We start from the raw sequence: 16826 nt of genomic DNA, 5'->3' as shown, positions 1-16826 counted from the left end.
TCTTTACACGCATAGTGGTTGCAAGGTCACAGCCACCAGCTGCGGAAAGCATGTCTCCTAGGTAGCAGAAAGAACCTACAACCTCCAAGTTGTCCAGACCAACTTGGACATCACTCTGCGGCCTGCCGTCAAGAGGGCAAGCCATTCCCCTGCATCTTGAGCATCTAAAGTCAGGGTCCACAAACAGGCGCATGAGCCCACTGCATTTCTTGTGCACCCAGTGCTTGCAGCCATTGCAGAAAATATTATTGCTGCCTACATCTGTACGACAGACAGCACATGGGAAGCTGCTCGAGTCCTGAAGTAGGTCAAGACCAGTACCGCAGATCATGATCTTGGTTTTGCCCACATTCACTCTCAGTCCTTTCCTTTCCCGAGCTTCTTTCCAAGTCAGGAGCCTCTTGACACATTCATCCAAAAGAGTCAGTAATGATAACCAGGTCATCTGCATACAGATCCTCCTAGGGAACACCGGTGCCAGACAAATTATGTACCCTCCATATAACAATAATTTTCAAATAAAGGAGCAAAACTCATGCAAGAGAGGTCAAAATGAATCAAAATTGTAACAAGATCTAGAACAATCCACAAAGAAGCTCATAGCAAGTTTCAGCTTGATATGTGACAGAGAAATGTAATTAGAAACAGAAAACCCTAAACGGACAGTAGAAAGAAGGACAGACAGACGTACAGACATCGCTGTACCATATAAAAATAGTGTAAATAAAGAAAAAAATGTTTGATTTTAAACCTGACATTGTCATGTCAAACATAGCAAGGTGGAGCAGAGCAAAGTATTCAAGCATTAAAATGTGATTGGCACTTAGGACCATCATTTTCATAATTTTGTCAGAAAAGCGTAATCATGTGGCAGACCAGACCTTTCGATGATTGAAGTTTATCACATTTATAACTATTTTCACAAAAATTTCATGCGAGGAAAAAAAGTAAATGAAATGAAGAGAAGCTGGCACTTATTCTTAAGTAATGATTTAAAAGTATAAACTTTTTAGATTAGGAGCACCTGCAACAGCCCTAGACCACTTGTAGAGTTATGATCAATCTTGGTCACAAGTCATAACTTTTAGTGAAATGGACATTCATGTTACATATTACATTCATGTTATGTCTATAGTTAGAGAAACAGCTGCCTGATAAACATGAAATGAAAGAAATATATATATATTGATACCTCAACTCTATTTTGGGAATAAATGCCAACATTTGTTGTATTTTCAGGTTGAAGTCCTTTTGCTATCAAACCAGCACCAATATTAGCAGCTCTAACAAGGACCTGTAAATAGTCAAATCATTACATAACTCATTTCTCATAAACATTTTGCTACATACTTAAAACTTTTTTAAATGCTATCGTTCGTTAGTAGGAAACAAGAGGTGTTTGTGAAACACAAATGCCCCCGATAATGGCCAATTGCAAAGATGGCCAAGGTCACAAGGACAAATATCTTTCTTCTTTGTCGTTTATAAAACATTAAGTATAATAAAACAAAAATTGCATGTAGTTGAGGGTAACAGTGAAAATTTTTGCCCCTCGAGAAACCATTGTCATCCTCGGTTATGCCTCGGTTGACAACGGTTTTCTTGGGGTAAAAATTTTCAATGTTACCCTCAACTACATGCAATATTAATTTATATAATATGTACAAAAGTAGCTATTTCAGTATCAAATCTAAATGGATACTTCTGTGTATTCAGTCTGTAACTGACATACAGGTAATGCTATATTCATATTCTTCAAAGGATCATGTTGTATTAAACTTTCAATAAGACAAAGCATACTAACAAATATTCAAATATTCATACCAACACTTTCTAAAGAAGAAAGTTCAGGTATATTGTTATTATACAAGTCCGTCTGTCTGTCACACTACCGTTATCTTCTACCTGAAACTCCTCTTACATTTTAAGCAGTAGCCAATTCATCTTTTGGAATATGATTGGTGGTGTCCTGTAGATGTGCAATAAAATTTTGGAGTTTTTATTTTCACCCAGGAGGCCAATTGGGGGTTAAAAATCAATGTTTTTCTACAAAAACCATGTTCTCAAAATTCATTTCACATTTTACGCAGTAGCTAAATCATATTTTGGAATATGACTGATGGTGGAGTCCTGTAAATATGCAATGAAAGAAAGCAGAAGTGAGCAAGCTCACATATCCAAAGCTCCAACATTGCTTGACAATGCCTCACATAATGAATGGTAATGCTATGTATTACTGCAAGAACAGGGCAGATGGGCTTGAAATTCTGTTGAGCGGTCTCAGAGGAGTTGCACTGACAAGAATAGGACAGACGGGCTCGAAATTCTAATTTTAAAAGGGGCATAACTCCCAGAAAAATTATTGAATCAGAATTCCTGGGTATATGCACATCTACACAGTGTGTTCTTATTAACTACTAAGTTTCACCAATTCTGTTGAGCGGTCTCAGAGGAGTTGCGCTGACAAGAATAGGACAGACGGGCTTGAAATCTAAGTTCAAAAGGGGCATGACTCCCAGAAAAATTAATGAATCAGAATTTCCTGGAAAAATGCACATCTACACAGTGTGTCCTTATTAACTACAAAATTTAACGAAATTCTGTTGAGCGGTCTCAGAAGAGTTGCGCTGACAAGAACAGGACAGGCGGGCTCGAAATTCAAGTTCAAAAGTGGCATAACTTCCAGAAAAATTATTGAATCAGAATTGCCTGGGGATATGCACATCTACACAGTGTGTCCTTATCAACTACAAAGTTTCACGAAATTCTGTTGAGTGGTCTCAGAGGAGTTGCGCTGACAAGAAATGGACTGACAGACGGGTCAAAAACATTATACCCTCCGCAACAAAGTGGGGTTTCAGAAGGTTTCAGAATTTTCATCTCGGAGACTAATTGGGGATCCAAATCATTTTCCTACAAATACCATGTTCCCAGAACTTTTTACACAGTAGCCAGATCATCTTTTGCAAGATGATTGGTGGTGTTCTGTTGATGTGCAATAAGGTATTGGAATTTTCATTTCATACAGAAATTCTTCAATTTTAGACTGGTAATCAATTCATTATATGAAAAACTAACATAAGAGGTCACATGCTCAACTGGGCATGTTATGATCAATTTGATGCATGTACATTTATGTAAATAACAGATTATGTGTTCTGGCTCCTTCACTAGTTATCCATGATACGAAGGGGAGTACATTTAAAGGCAAACACTTACGTGTGGGCATTACTGTCTTATAAAAGCATTTAGTTTTTTCCCCTGACATGTTATTCTTTGTTTAGCTTAATACAGATACTTCTAGATCACACTTGTACATGTTGTACAGAAGGAAACCCTCAAAAAACAATTAAATAAAATTTCTGAAAAGTTTTCTTAAATCTACTGAATACAAGGAAGCAAAATTTCAGTTTGTGTTAACTTTCTAAGAAAATGTTAAAAGATATTTTAAAAAGATATTTGAAACAAATGAGATGTCTATCTTTTGAAAAGTTTTACTAAATAAAATGTACTTGAAACTTTCATTTTAAAAACATTTTAGATCATGCATCATCATACGAATTTTAAGTGGGGAGAAACTTACATCATTATAGGAGATCCACTGATAGGGCTCTGTGGGACTTGCTTTCCATCCATACACTTTTCCATTGCCTACAATCATAAGATCATATACTGTATAATTACAGCATTTTTTCTCTCTCCAAAAGCAAGTTTCAAAACTTAAATAAAAGCCACTGAATTTGACAAGTAATTATAAACTCTTGAAAGATATATAATAAACATATATCATGAACTACAAAATCAAATTATTTCAAACTGCAGAAAATTTGCCTTTGCAGACAAGAGGTGCATGGGCCACAATGCTTACCAGAGTCAAATAAACTTCACAGGTGAATAACATCATAAACTTTGATCCAAAATAGTACCACAATATGAACTCAATTAAAATTAGTAGATCAATACAAAACTGTTTATCATATTGAAGTAATACTAGAAATATGCTTTTATATTGATTTGAAAAACTGCAGCATTTTCGTTCCTGATATTTTCAAGGTCTATATCCCATTATGGCTCAATCCAATGGAAGCCGGTATATGCAAAGGCATAGAATTAATATTAATTTAATTCACTGCTGCCACTAATTTGTGTGGTGGCCGCCACTTATTATGTCAGCTGTTACTTATTGTCTAGTGGCCGCAATATCAATTAACTGGCAGTCGCCACTTAAATCATCTGGCGGGTGCCACTAAATTTATCTGCAGCCACCACTTACTGTGAACCAACTTTTATTTGCGTGCGAGAAAAATTTCGTGATATTAGCGAGAACTCATCATCGTGAATATTTTTTCGTTGCAAACCAGTTCTTGAATGTCTGTCAATATCAATGAAAAAGGGTCGCTAGTGATAATTACTCGCTGAGAACCAGTTTACCACAGGTGAATCAAGAAATAAAGTAGCCGTGAATAAAAGTTGGTTTACAGTAATTTATCTGGTGGCCACCACTTAATTTATTAAATAACCGTCAGTAATTCAACTGCTGTCTCTTTTCTCTCTCCCTCTCCCAAAATGAAAGGGATACAACTTCTATAACCACCACCCCCCCACCCCCAGTTTTTTTAAGGTCTTGATTACAAGGGCTTGCATGGCCTTTCCAATTGGGGAAAAATGTTTCATGCAAAGAAGTAGGGAGAAAATCAAACCAGAGTGTATTAAGGTATAATTGGACTCTTTCTGACTTTGAATTTAGTCAAAGCTTACCTCATTCAAATAAGCAGAGGCCCAAAATTTAGGTTAACTTCACAATTTTGAAGCAAAAATTGTAATTTGTGGGCCTGTGAAAAAGATATATGAACAATAAGGCTAACCTGCTTTGATTTGTTTTCATTGTATAAGAATTTCAAAGCAAAAAAATGGGAAAAATACCTGCTTTTTAGCATTGGGAATGGGGCCTTATTTCAGCCCCCAACAGACCCTAAAAAAAATCCCTGCCCCCCCCCCCCACCCCCAATAATTAGCAATATGTATGTGTTGTACAATTAAGAGCATTATCGTTTGTTGATTGTGCTGTTCATTTGCAAAGTTACATGAATGTTCATAATATACAGTTAGGGTACATGAACACCATTTTGAACTTACATGTACATAATACAAATCTATGTTTGCATGCTTGAAATCGCAAGCTGTGATGCTGTCAATTGCAATTTCAGAAGGAGGCTACATTGACCTACTTTTGGTTCAAGACACACCTTCCCTTCAAGATGTATCAAATGATCAGTGTCATGGTCCTAGTCCTCACACAGTGCAAAATATGGTCTTGACACAATTTGAGTATGCATAGCCATAAAATTCCATAAGGAGACCACAGTGACTTATATTTGGTTTGTAACAAACATTCTCCAAGGCTGCATAAAATAATAGTCGTAGACCTTATAGTGTGAAATATATAAACACGAAAAAGCTAACAGATTAAGAAGGATGGGAAAACCTATAACATAATGTAAAATATGAAACATCTAATTTTTCATAATTCTCAATGATCTCCCCGTTGAAGAGGGTGTGACTCTTTGACTGAACAAACTTTTTCGTGGAACCTTACACGGCACAATATTGTGCATTGTGCCCTTGGTACAAAAAAAACCCACTCTAAATATTAGTAGTCTAAATAACTGAATCATACTTGGACTTTGCACCTAATTAGCTAAAAATTCAGTCAGGAAACTTTGGACTCGATCAAAAGACACATAGTTAATACCCTCAAGCTAAGCAAACATTTTTAATACTTTCTACATTTGTTAAATAAGAATCAGACCTAATCAGATTAATTCATATACATGACTGATATGCAAATGTTTACATCCATAAACTCGATCTTATCACTCAGGTAAAAAGCCTAAGGCATTTTTGGATTGACAAATAAATCTTAATTTCCTATTATATCTAAATGTACATAACTTGGAATACATCAAGTACAGTGCACATAATTTGAAATGGACCATTTTTATAATTTGGAAGCGATTGATGTAATGATACGTATTGATTTTTTGTAACTTTACTTGAAGAATTTTTTTTTTTTTGTTCTTTATATATTTGAACAATATTTCTTTAAAAATTCTTTACTAAGGGTACAGTGAAACTAAAGTTGGTAATGACCATCAATATACCTCCATTAATTTGCACTTTTTGATGAAATACCCTTCTATACAAGCTCCATCAATTCACTTCTCTACTCCTTTTTAAGTTTTGGACTTATGACTCACCCTCTTAGAATTATATTTCTCCCTTTTACAGCTTCACTTACTTGACACTCTAGCTCCATGTTTGAAGGCATCGTGCAATGTCTGAACTTCTCCATCTTCAAATTCACAGATATATTTTCCATTTTTACAGATCTTTGACATCCGTGATCTTTCAATTTTCTGAAAGAATAATGTTTCTTATCCTTTATGTGTTCAAATCTTGACTGTAATCTAAAAACTTTTTAGTATGTACATGCAATAACATAGAGCAGCTGTAAGTGTAATTTTAGATTTACCTGTCCTCTTTAATTTCAATGGACACAGATTGCGTACACTTAGGAATAAATAACAAGACAACTGCAGATCTTAATTTTTATCTAACAAAAACCACTATCTAGTAGTCCAAATCCTAAATACACTTTTAAAACCTCCAAATAAAGTGGAAAATGTATAAACTCAAGGGTTTATAGAATAGAATAAATCAGGGCCCAAATGGGCATAAACATATAACATATATAATTATTGATACAAGTAAAGACAATACACAGTGAAGAGTAATTCTTGAAGTTTAATACACTGTCATTGGTGGTATTTCATGTTTCATATGTAGACATCAGTACTCAGTTGATATGTTAACATATGCATTATCCCTAATGCAATATATAATATGTCTGATACATCAACAAGAGGCAGCAAAAGTCGGTGCTAAAGGATATAAAACAGAAATCCATTATCATTAATATATCTACATGCTCTTTCTACATTAGCTGTTGAAAAAGTTTTCAATCCTATAGTCTAATAAAAACCTATCTTTATGTATATCATTGCTTTCTGTACAATAAAGATATCAGCATATTTGTTTCAGTATTATCCTAATTTATGGCATCCTTTTCATAATTCTGGCTGTTATTATCTATCATAAATATTTGGGTTTTGCAATATGCTACATGCAACACCTCTGGCAGTATTATCACTGTTCTTTAAAGTATAGACACTTAGATTATGTACGTATGCATAGTAATCATATCACATGAATTGTGATGTTACAGAAATATAATCAACTGTTTTGAACTCCAGAGTGAATGTATTGAATTGCTTTGATGAATACTAGTCATAAACAATTGACTTTATCAAAATTATACATTTCATTCAAAATCTATTTCATAAGGGAAAATTTAAAATCAATACATTTAAGGCTGACTAATTTAAATTTTAAGTTGACCTGTATTTCCCTTTAAAAAGCCTTTTATCAATCCAAGTATAGTTTTTTCTTCTACTTAACTCTAACTTGACTGTATACAGAATATGAACAGCTCTCAACTGTGACAATGCATAATCAAACTGGCAAATCAAGTAGTCAGTGGGAAACATTACTAGAAAAGTAAAAAACAAAACAAAAACAATAGAATGATGAAAAATAAGGTAAAACTTACATCTACTAGCTCACTCTGATTACTCCAATCCACGACAACACTATACGACTGACTGTTTCCCATGGTATTAAAATATTTTCAAAGTTACTACCAATTAATATAAAGGAGAAGTTTTCAATATGTTGATTTTCACTGATAAACGTGTATCCTCACTGAGTTCAAGCTGAGCACATGTTTCCTGAGCTGGACTGGAAAATCTTTACCTGTAGTTTTTGCTTCATGCTCTACTTATTATCAAGGATCCATTTAATATAACCATTCACAACAACGATGGTGACCAATGTAAGGTAAATTTATAAAAGGATCTATTTCACTCACTTTCCTTAAAACATCCTGTACCTATATTCACTCTCTAATTACACAGTATTATCAGCTACTCAATAAAATCAATAGTCATCAAAGATTTACGGTATGAAATCAACAACTGGCAGACAATACCAAGCAAAAGTAAAACAACAAAACATGTCTTATCTTTGAAGTATTTTGGCGGAATGTTTAGAATTAGGGCATCCATAACACATCGTAATATTAAGGACTGAGGAGAAGTTATACACACATATAAGAATCAATAAAACGATATAAAGATTTTATTGTGGTGGTGTGATTCAGAATCATGCCATACACATCAGGCAATGTTTACATCATGAAGTACACTCCTGCACACACTTCATATGGCTGTACATGACTCTCTATACATGACTCTCTAGCAGTGCGGAGACTGTATCACGTTTCTGTATAACAATTGTCTTCCTAAAGTATTTTCTACTCTGTAACTATCAATTACCATATTCCTCCCAGTAAGTGCCCAGTGTGCTTACAAAATTCAAAGGGGGAGGCTTTATGATATAAAATGGAAGATAAACTTTAATTTCAAAACATCTACATTTTGCAGAATTAAAGTTTAGAATGAACACATGTGCTCTGATTCATGATACACCATTAAATGTATATAGTCTATCAATGTACTTATTCATAAGCAAAATTGTGATATATATTTATATGAATTATTTGTGCATGCGTGAATATGAAGATAAACTTTAATTTCAAAACATCTACATTTTGCAGAATTAAAGTTTAGAATGAACACATGTGCTCTGATTCATGATACACCATTAAATGTATATAGTCTATCATTGTACTTATAATGCATAAGCAAAATTGTGATATATATTTATATGAATTATTTGTGCATGCGTGAATATTGTTTTTGAATGCTTGTTTAATATGTTCTCTATGTTGTGTTAACAGTGAATGAGAAAAATAAAAACTTGAAACTTGAGTATGGAGTCAATCCACAGGGGTTACCAGTAAGAGTACAGATATAGCCTGGTAATGATAGAAACACTTTATACCTATGTAACCTTGACCTAGCCTAAAGATCATGCACTTTCCAATTCAATAAGGCTATCTCTACTGATAGAGCCCAGACACAATTTCAACATTTCAGGGCCATGAGACATGCACAATTTTTTCTACTCCTAATTTTGTGAGTGACACAGGTGGACAGAGGTAGACATATTGACAACCACCCCTTTGTACAAACTCAAATCTTCAGCTCTGAACAGGCCTGTAGAAAGCCATTTTCAAGTGTGATGGACAACAAAAAGTGAATTCTTAAGACACACTATCACTGATTTTCTATATAAATTTTACAAACATTTGAAAAGTGAGGAAGTGGCAGGAGTGCTCCAACATCTATTACTATAGGTCTGCTAAGGTGGATATGAACAGAAAATTCTACTGAAAAGAACTTAATAAAACAGAAAATTCAACTGGAAAAAAACCGAATGAAGTCTGAGATTATACCCAATCCCCTACAGTGACTCTTTACAAAATCCCCAAACCAGTTCTACACTGGACAAACCAGTTCTACACTGGACATACCAATTGATGGTTAAGAGAAAGCCAGACAGACCTCATCTCATCCAGAGAACTGATGTGGTCGAGCTACAAGAGATGGGTCAAACCTGGGGGCTAGGTCTGCATGAAACTTATCACAGAGTTAAAATGGAGAAATCTTTTCACCTTTTGTTCCACCCAGGATGAAGAGGATGTTGAAGGTTATTGGCCTTGTCAACTGGAGTGTTACACAAAAGAAAAACTTCAACAACACCAATTATCGGCTAAAACGATATACAAAATTAACAGCATATATATAAATGTACTTACATCTACTTCATCTGTTTGGTCTTCCAAATCCACCGGCAATAAAACTGGCTGAGGTCGACTGGTCAGGTAATAAAATGTTGTGGTGGTTACAGCTGCTACTGTCACAGCACCTGCTCCTAGCAATTTCAGGTATTCCATGTTTCGTATCTTTTCTCTGAAATTACAATTGTTACGATTAAGTTATATTATTTAACAAGTAATATTAATTGCATTATTACTTGACATTACTGCATCAGCTATGTTTAATTTATGTTGTGTAAATTGTGATATCATAAAAAAGCTCCGCAAAGGATTGTTGCGTGCAGGAGTTTCACTTAGATTTTGACTGCTCAAATAAAAAACCCTCAAACTTAAGTTGGAGATTTTTCCCGAAGAAATCCAAGCCAGAAGTGTAGGATGTGCAGTATATCAATTTCAGACTGTATACCCTAGTATTCAGAATCAAAAACACCAGAACAGACGACAACAGTTATTTTCCCCCCTAGGAACGCAGTCCATGGAACCTGCATATTCAGTACACCTCCTTTTGTTCTGCTTGAAAAGCAGTCTGGCATCATAAATGTTTAGGAGACAAAACAAAATGTGCATGAATACTGTTCTGTAAGTTGAATTGCCAGTCACACATGATGATGCACTAGTGATTGTTTTAAATAATTGACAGATGGTACACACCACAATCAGCCCCAAAAATTCAAACTGCAATATAGTCTGAATTAAATTTTCCTTTTCATGTTCTTGAATATCAATAAGATATGAGAATCACCATGAGGAAAGTGTACACAAAGTCTGATGCATCTGAAATCTGCCTATTGAAAAGATTTCAGAAATTCCCTCCAGTGGCCTTGACCATTGACCCAGAAATTCCCACTAGTGGCCTTGACCATTGACCCAGAAATTCCCACCAGTGGCCTTGACCATTGACCCTGAAATCAAAAGAATTTGAGAACTCACCATGACAGTCAGTGGTGATTGCTCACGTACTACAGAATGACTACCAACTAAATTATTACAGATTGATAGATTGTATATTGTTTAACGTCCCTCTCGAGAAATGTTCACCCATATGAAGACGTCACCATTGCTGGTGAAGCCAGAAGGGTTGCAAAATTTAGGTCTATGCTCAGTTCTTATGGCCATTGAGCAGGGAGGGATCTTTATTGTGCCACACCTGTTGTAACACAGGGCCTCGGTTTTTGCAGGACCGCCCCATTTAATTGCCTCTTATGACAAGCAAGGCAGTAATGAAGACCTATTCTAACCCGGATCTCCATAGGATACTACAGAATGACTACTGACTATATTTACAGAATGGTTGTCGGGAGTCATTGTCAATTATTTTACTACAGAACAATAGTCAGTGTGCACTGTATGGCTTCTTAGGAAACAGTCAAATTGTTGTCCTGAGGCAGGAGAGAAAATCTGGGAAGCTGCTGCCCTAGGCTTTTGGTAGGTAATATGACAAAGAATCTTTGTAAGAGTGGGTTCCAATCCTAATGGAAACTTAATGCTTATAAATATGAGTCTTCTTTCATTTTCTACTTAACAAAACTTACAGTAAATTTTCAAAGACTTTCTTTTCTTCAAAACCCAGCAAGGATACACAATGTTTATTTTGGTTGTATGACCTCATCATAACTTTAGTGACATATCTGACAAAAGCAACATTCACTAATCTGCTGCAATACAATAAATACAAAATATTTCCTAATCTTCTAGACATACCGGTACTGTGAAATTTGTCTGGTTAGATCGTCTTTTACAGTTTTCATTTTTACTGACCATTTAAGAAAATATACCAAGTTGATCAAGCCCATAGATGGCTCAACTCTGTCTTACCCTCTCAGGGCTGGATCTACACATGATTTTCATGAACAGTCAATTGATTAACCTGATTAAGAAAGAGAGAAAGACAGATAGGGAAAGACAGATAGAGAGATAGATATATAGAGATAGATTATTCATTGCCATTCAAGGGCCCAAAGAGGCATCTAGTACAAATCATTTAATAGTAAAACATGAAAAATATAAATAATAGATTAACATAAAAACATCATAACAACAGAAGGTATCAAGGAACAATGCTTTGGACACATTACGTAATTGTGTAACAGAGATGCGTACCCCACACTGTTATACATACTGTAATTATCACCTTATAATACTATATAATAGTATTGTAAATAGACTGTCAAAACAGTCACAATAAACACCAAGGATAAAAGAGATTTCAAAGTGTTTGTACGATATGTATTTCAGAAAGCAAGCAATTAAAGTACAAGTAAATGAAACATTATCATTATAAACATTTAAGGAGCATGATATTTACCATTTTAAGCTGTAAGAATTTCCCTGCCCCTTATCGAAACGTCTGACCCCGAAGGAATGGTAATCAGAACTGATTACTGGACTCATAGTATATCAAATTTAAATTAACCCAGTCGGGCTCCGCAGCCCCGGACACGCACACAACCTGGACGGGTTATATACAAAGGGGAATAACTCTAATAGAATAATAATAATAGAAAAAGGGAAAATACAGTTAAGAACTATTAATATAAAACCATTACAGTACATGTATTCATTGTTCTGCTTCCTACCATATGTAAATTCAATGTGAACAAGATGTACTGTGAGCAATGCTCACTAAAAATACCCCCCGCTTACCCCAATCTCCCAAAGAGTGTTGTTAATAGGTATAAATTACCTCTATCCTGAGTGTAAAAATATGGTATGCCTTTGTAGAAGAAAATGGAAGATATAGTCCAAACACAAATCCATGGCATAAACCTATAATTTTGACCTTGAGATCAAAGGTCAAGGTCATAAAGAGGTCATGAATGTACATGACACATAGTCTCATGGTGATACACCCATGTCTTATGGTATGACTATGTCAAAACCCTATAATCCACTTTGACCTTGAGGTCAAAGTTCAAGGTCATATGGAGGTCATGAAGGTACTCGACACATCGTCTCATGGTGATACACTCATGTGTCAAATATGATATGCCTATGTCAAAGAACAAAGAAGTCATGGCCCTGACACAAATCCATTGTAAAAACCTTTAATTTTGACCTTGAGGTCAAGGTCATATGGAGGTCATGAAGGTACATGACACATCGTCTCATGGTGATACACTCATGTGTCAAATATGGTATGCCTATGTCAAAGAACAAAGAAGTTATGGCCCGGACACAAATCCATTGTAAACAACCTTTAATTTTGACCTTGAGGTCAAGGGTCAAGGTCATATAGAGGTCATGAAGGTACTTGACACATCGTCTCATAGTGATCCACCTGTGTGCCAAATATGGTATGCCTAAGTCAAAAAACAAAGAAGTTATGGCCCGGACACGAATCTGCACAGACAGACAGACGGACGGACAGACGGAGTGATTCCTATATACCCCCCAGAACTTTGTTCGGGGGGTATAACAATTTACAGGGAATTAGACATTGTATAATATTTATCAAAATTGAGGTATCAACAAATTCGATAATTGCAGTAACACCTTTTCATTCTCATTATTCATCAACCGAATAAATTCATTAATTGGTTATAGATTTGAAAAATAACATTCCACATTTACAACTTTCTGTAACTCTTGTCTGTCTTCATTGTACTTTTCACAAAATAGTAAACAATACATTTCATCACCAACATCATTTCAAATACAGCGTTGTCAAATTCTAAGATGCGGTGGGTGGAATTTTCTTATTATTTAGCCGATAACATGAAATTCTAAACCTAATAAATGTTTTTTTTTACAATCAACACTATTAATCAATGACAAATAACCTTCCATCTGGGAGGTGTATCTATAATATGTGCTATTTTTCAAGACTTGAATCAAAAATTGTTGTTAGATTATGCAAAGGCAAATAGTTGAAATTTACATATTTCCCAATTTTAATTACCGGGTATTCGCCTTATAAAACAAGAGAAATAAACAAACTTTGCTTTAGTAGACTTGATTGATACTAAAATCTTCATGCATTTAATAAGTACCGAATTTTAATACCAGTTTTGGTAAATATTACATTAAATATTGCATTATAAATGTACAAACAATGCATCTGGCAGTTTATGTATGTGAAAAACTCATCTTTTAATATTAAAGTATACTTAAATTGATAGCTTAGTACCTACTTTATTTTCTTTGGTTTGAAAAATTATTGGGGCAAAAAGTGTATAGCAATGTACCTGACAGGTATGTTAATGAATTCAACATAATGAACTTTGGACCATGATTATGCAGACAATGATGGATCACCCAATGAGTATAGAAAATAAGCACAGAATAAAGAAGCCTTGTTTGTAACTAAACACTCCTAAAATCTACTATATACACAATAAATTACATTTATTCCTAAATTTCTTACCACTATTCATGTAATTGATATATTGCAAAATGTAAAGAAATATACAAGACAGAAAATTATCACAGACCTCTGACTTAGCCATGTTAATACATATCGTTATCTAATCATTAAACACTCACATCATCATCATGCCAGCTACTGAAACTCTCTGAATCAGTGAGTTTTCCAACATTTTTTTTCCTTCTATGATGATTAATCCACTGAACAATTATCCATAGAACAAAAAACCTGCTGATAATGTCACAAAAGTACAAACTTAATATGGTAGAACCTACAAGATTACAAGACCATGTTCACTATCAAGATATATTCATATCTGTCAAGGTCAGGCCTTGATGATAAAAGGACTTAAATTAGTATTGAACGAGTTCTACAACACCCCTACACCAGCCACATCCACAATGTTACAATTGTAAAGGGTCAAGGTACATTGTATGACCAATACACAGTGGTAAGTCAAATTATATCATATTAGTAAACTCCTCACCAAATTACTGTTTAAAATTAATGATTGCTGCATAGACTTTGAACTTTGAACATTCTAGCTGGTAATTGTAATTTCAAGATGTCCAATATATGTAGATTTGGCAAATGTGTCCAATTTGTACAGCGGGACATCAGATGATTAGCAAAGGTACAAAGTGTACAGGGTGAATAACCAAAGAAGGGTCTAAACTGTCAAGGCAGTGATTACAGCCTGGCAGAAATGGGTGATCCATTAAACAAACATGCATGCCCCGTTCATGTACATTCTAAAAAGAACCTTGGTGGTTCACTTTTTGATAAGCTCAAGGCCAGGTGCTAGCTTGAATTTTGTGGATGTTTATATAACTAAGAATGACACAAAGCATGTAGTATTTATTGATTATCAGAGTCAACATTGGAAGAACTTAACATGCAAAGGGCAGCAACTCTCATAATAATTACTGTACACACAAAAAAACAACAACAACACAAGTTACTGTACGCATTTCAACCAGTATTAAGGACATTTATGATCATAGTTAGCTGATGATTTGTGTGACAACTTTGAAACAATCAACATCGCTAATTCTTGAATTATCACCTCTCAAATCATCGCCATTTTCACTATATACATGTACATCCACATTTTGTCCGGAATGTTTTACGTGCTGTTCACCTCTAAATTTGTGCCTTCCTCAATCTTATTGTAGGTCCACTCTGTCCCATTTAAGCATTCAAAGTTCCACTAAATGCACCTCCTACACAAAACTGACAAATTGTGGGCTGCCACAGGGACTCTAAAATCTTGCTTTATTAGTTTGTAACTGAAATTACTGAATTATTGCCAAATCGGTGTTAAAAACAACACAACACAGTATCAACGATTTTGGCAAGAATACATTATAATATAGACAGTGGTGATGCAGTACATTAGCCAATGGCACAGATGATGTACCAGTATATACAATTACATTAATTATATAAAATGCATTCCAGAATAAAAAAGGAAATTCCAGGAGTACTTTTTCTGGGTTTTAGAGCAAACCTGTCATAGGGTAAACGAATTAAGATAGAGGAATGTTCTCCTATCTCAAATGTTGATGTAGTAACATTACTCTATCCTCTGTGGATCTTATTGCTCAAAATCTCTGATAGAGGAATGTTCTCCTATCTCCAATGATGATGTAGTAACATTACTCTATCTTCAATGATCCTATGATAGAGGAATATTCTCCTATCTCAAATGCTGATGGAGTAACATTACTCTATCTTCTATGGATCTTATTGCTCAAAATCTCTGGTAGAGGAATATTCTCCTATCTCCAATGATGATGTAGTAACATTACTCTATCTTCTGTGGAACCTATGATAGAGGAATGTTCTCCTATCTCAATGCTGATGTAGTAACATTACTCTATCCTCTGTGGATCTTATTGCTCAAAATCTCTGATAGAGGAATGTTCTCCTATCTCCAATGATGATGTAGTAGCATTACTCTATCTTCAATGATCTTATTGCTCAAAATCTCTGATAGAAGAATATTCTCCTATCGCAAATGCTGATGGAGTAACATTACTCTATCTTCTATGGATCTTATTGCTCAAAATCTCTGATAGAGGAATATTCTCCTATCTCCAATGATGATGTAGTAACATTACTCTATCCTCTGTGGATCTTATTGCTCAAAATCTCTGATAGAGGAATATGAGATTTTTATGATTTTTAGGTCACCTGAATCATTCAGGTGACCTATTGCTATCTGTTTTTGTCCGTCGTCGTGCGTTAACATTTGAACATTTTCAGCTTCTTCTCTGAAACCCCTGAACCAATTTCAACCAATTTTGGCATATAGCATATGTGGTTGGAGGGGAACAAAAATTGTGAAATTTGTGGACCCTGTCCCCCTGGGGCCTGAGGGGTGGGGCAAAAACCATCAAAATGAGTGTAATTTTAAAAAATCTTCTTCTTTACTCCTGGACATCAAGAAGCCAAACTGTGGGCATAATTATAATGAGCGTTGAGCCCTCTACCAAAATTGTGAAATTCATGGCCCCTGGGGCAGGGGTTCTTGTCTTAGGGTGGGGCTCTATTGGTCATATAGTGAAAATGTAGAAATTCTTTGAAAATCTTCTCTGTCTC

The 16826-nt window shown here is 35.0% G+C and overlaps 2 protein-coding genes across 6 annotated transcripts in view; one reads left to right on the top strand and one right to left on the bottom strand.

Moving 5' to 3' along the window:
* The window catches only part of LOC125668549 (long-chain-fatty-acid--CoA ligase 5-like), a 53795-nt gene that overhangs the window by 27567 nt on the left and 9402 nt on the right, over positions 1-16826 (bottom strand). For 2 of the 5 annotated variants that reach the window (XM_048902800.2, XM_048902797.2), the window contains exons 2-5: positions 9839-9992; positions 6299-6416; positions 3584-3651; positions 1193-1294 (exon numbers count right to left, since the gene is read on the bottom strand). In XM_048902800.2, the coding sequence (XP_048758757.1) occupies positions 1193-1294; positions 3584-3651; positions 6299-6416; positions 9839-9976 (426 nt within the window). In that variant the 5' untranslated portion in view covers positions 9977-9992. Of the gene's footprint in view, positions 1-1192; positions 1295-3583; positions 3652-6298; positions 6417-6811; positions 8348-9838; positions 9993-14341; positions 15160-16826 lie in introns of those variants that run through there. The other 3 variants (XM_048902796.2, XM_048902802.2, XM_048902801.2) reach the window with 3 other exon arrangements.
* The window catches only part of LOC125668547 (uncharacterized), a 62680-nt gene continuing 60388 nt past the window's right edge, over positions 14535-16826 (top strand). The window contains exon 1 of the mRNA XM_056162830.1: positions 14535-14673. The gene's annotated coding sequence lies outside the window, so the exon portion shown is untranslated. The remainder of the gene's footprint in view (positions 14674-16826) is intronic.

The sequence above is a fragment of the Ostrea edulis genome, chromosome 4, assembly GCF_947568905.1.
Source record: "Ostrea edulis chromosome 4, xbOstEdul1.1, whole genome shotgun sequence".
Classification (NCBI taxonomy): Eukaryota; Metazoa; Mollusca; class Bivalvia; order Ostreida; family Ostreidae; genus Ostrea; species Ostrea edulis.
The sequence above is the reverse complement of the archived record's forward strand: the minus strand, read 5'-3'. Positions and strand labels throughout refer to the sequence as shown.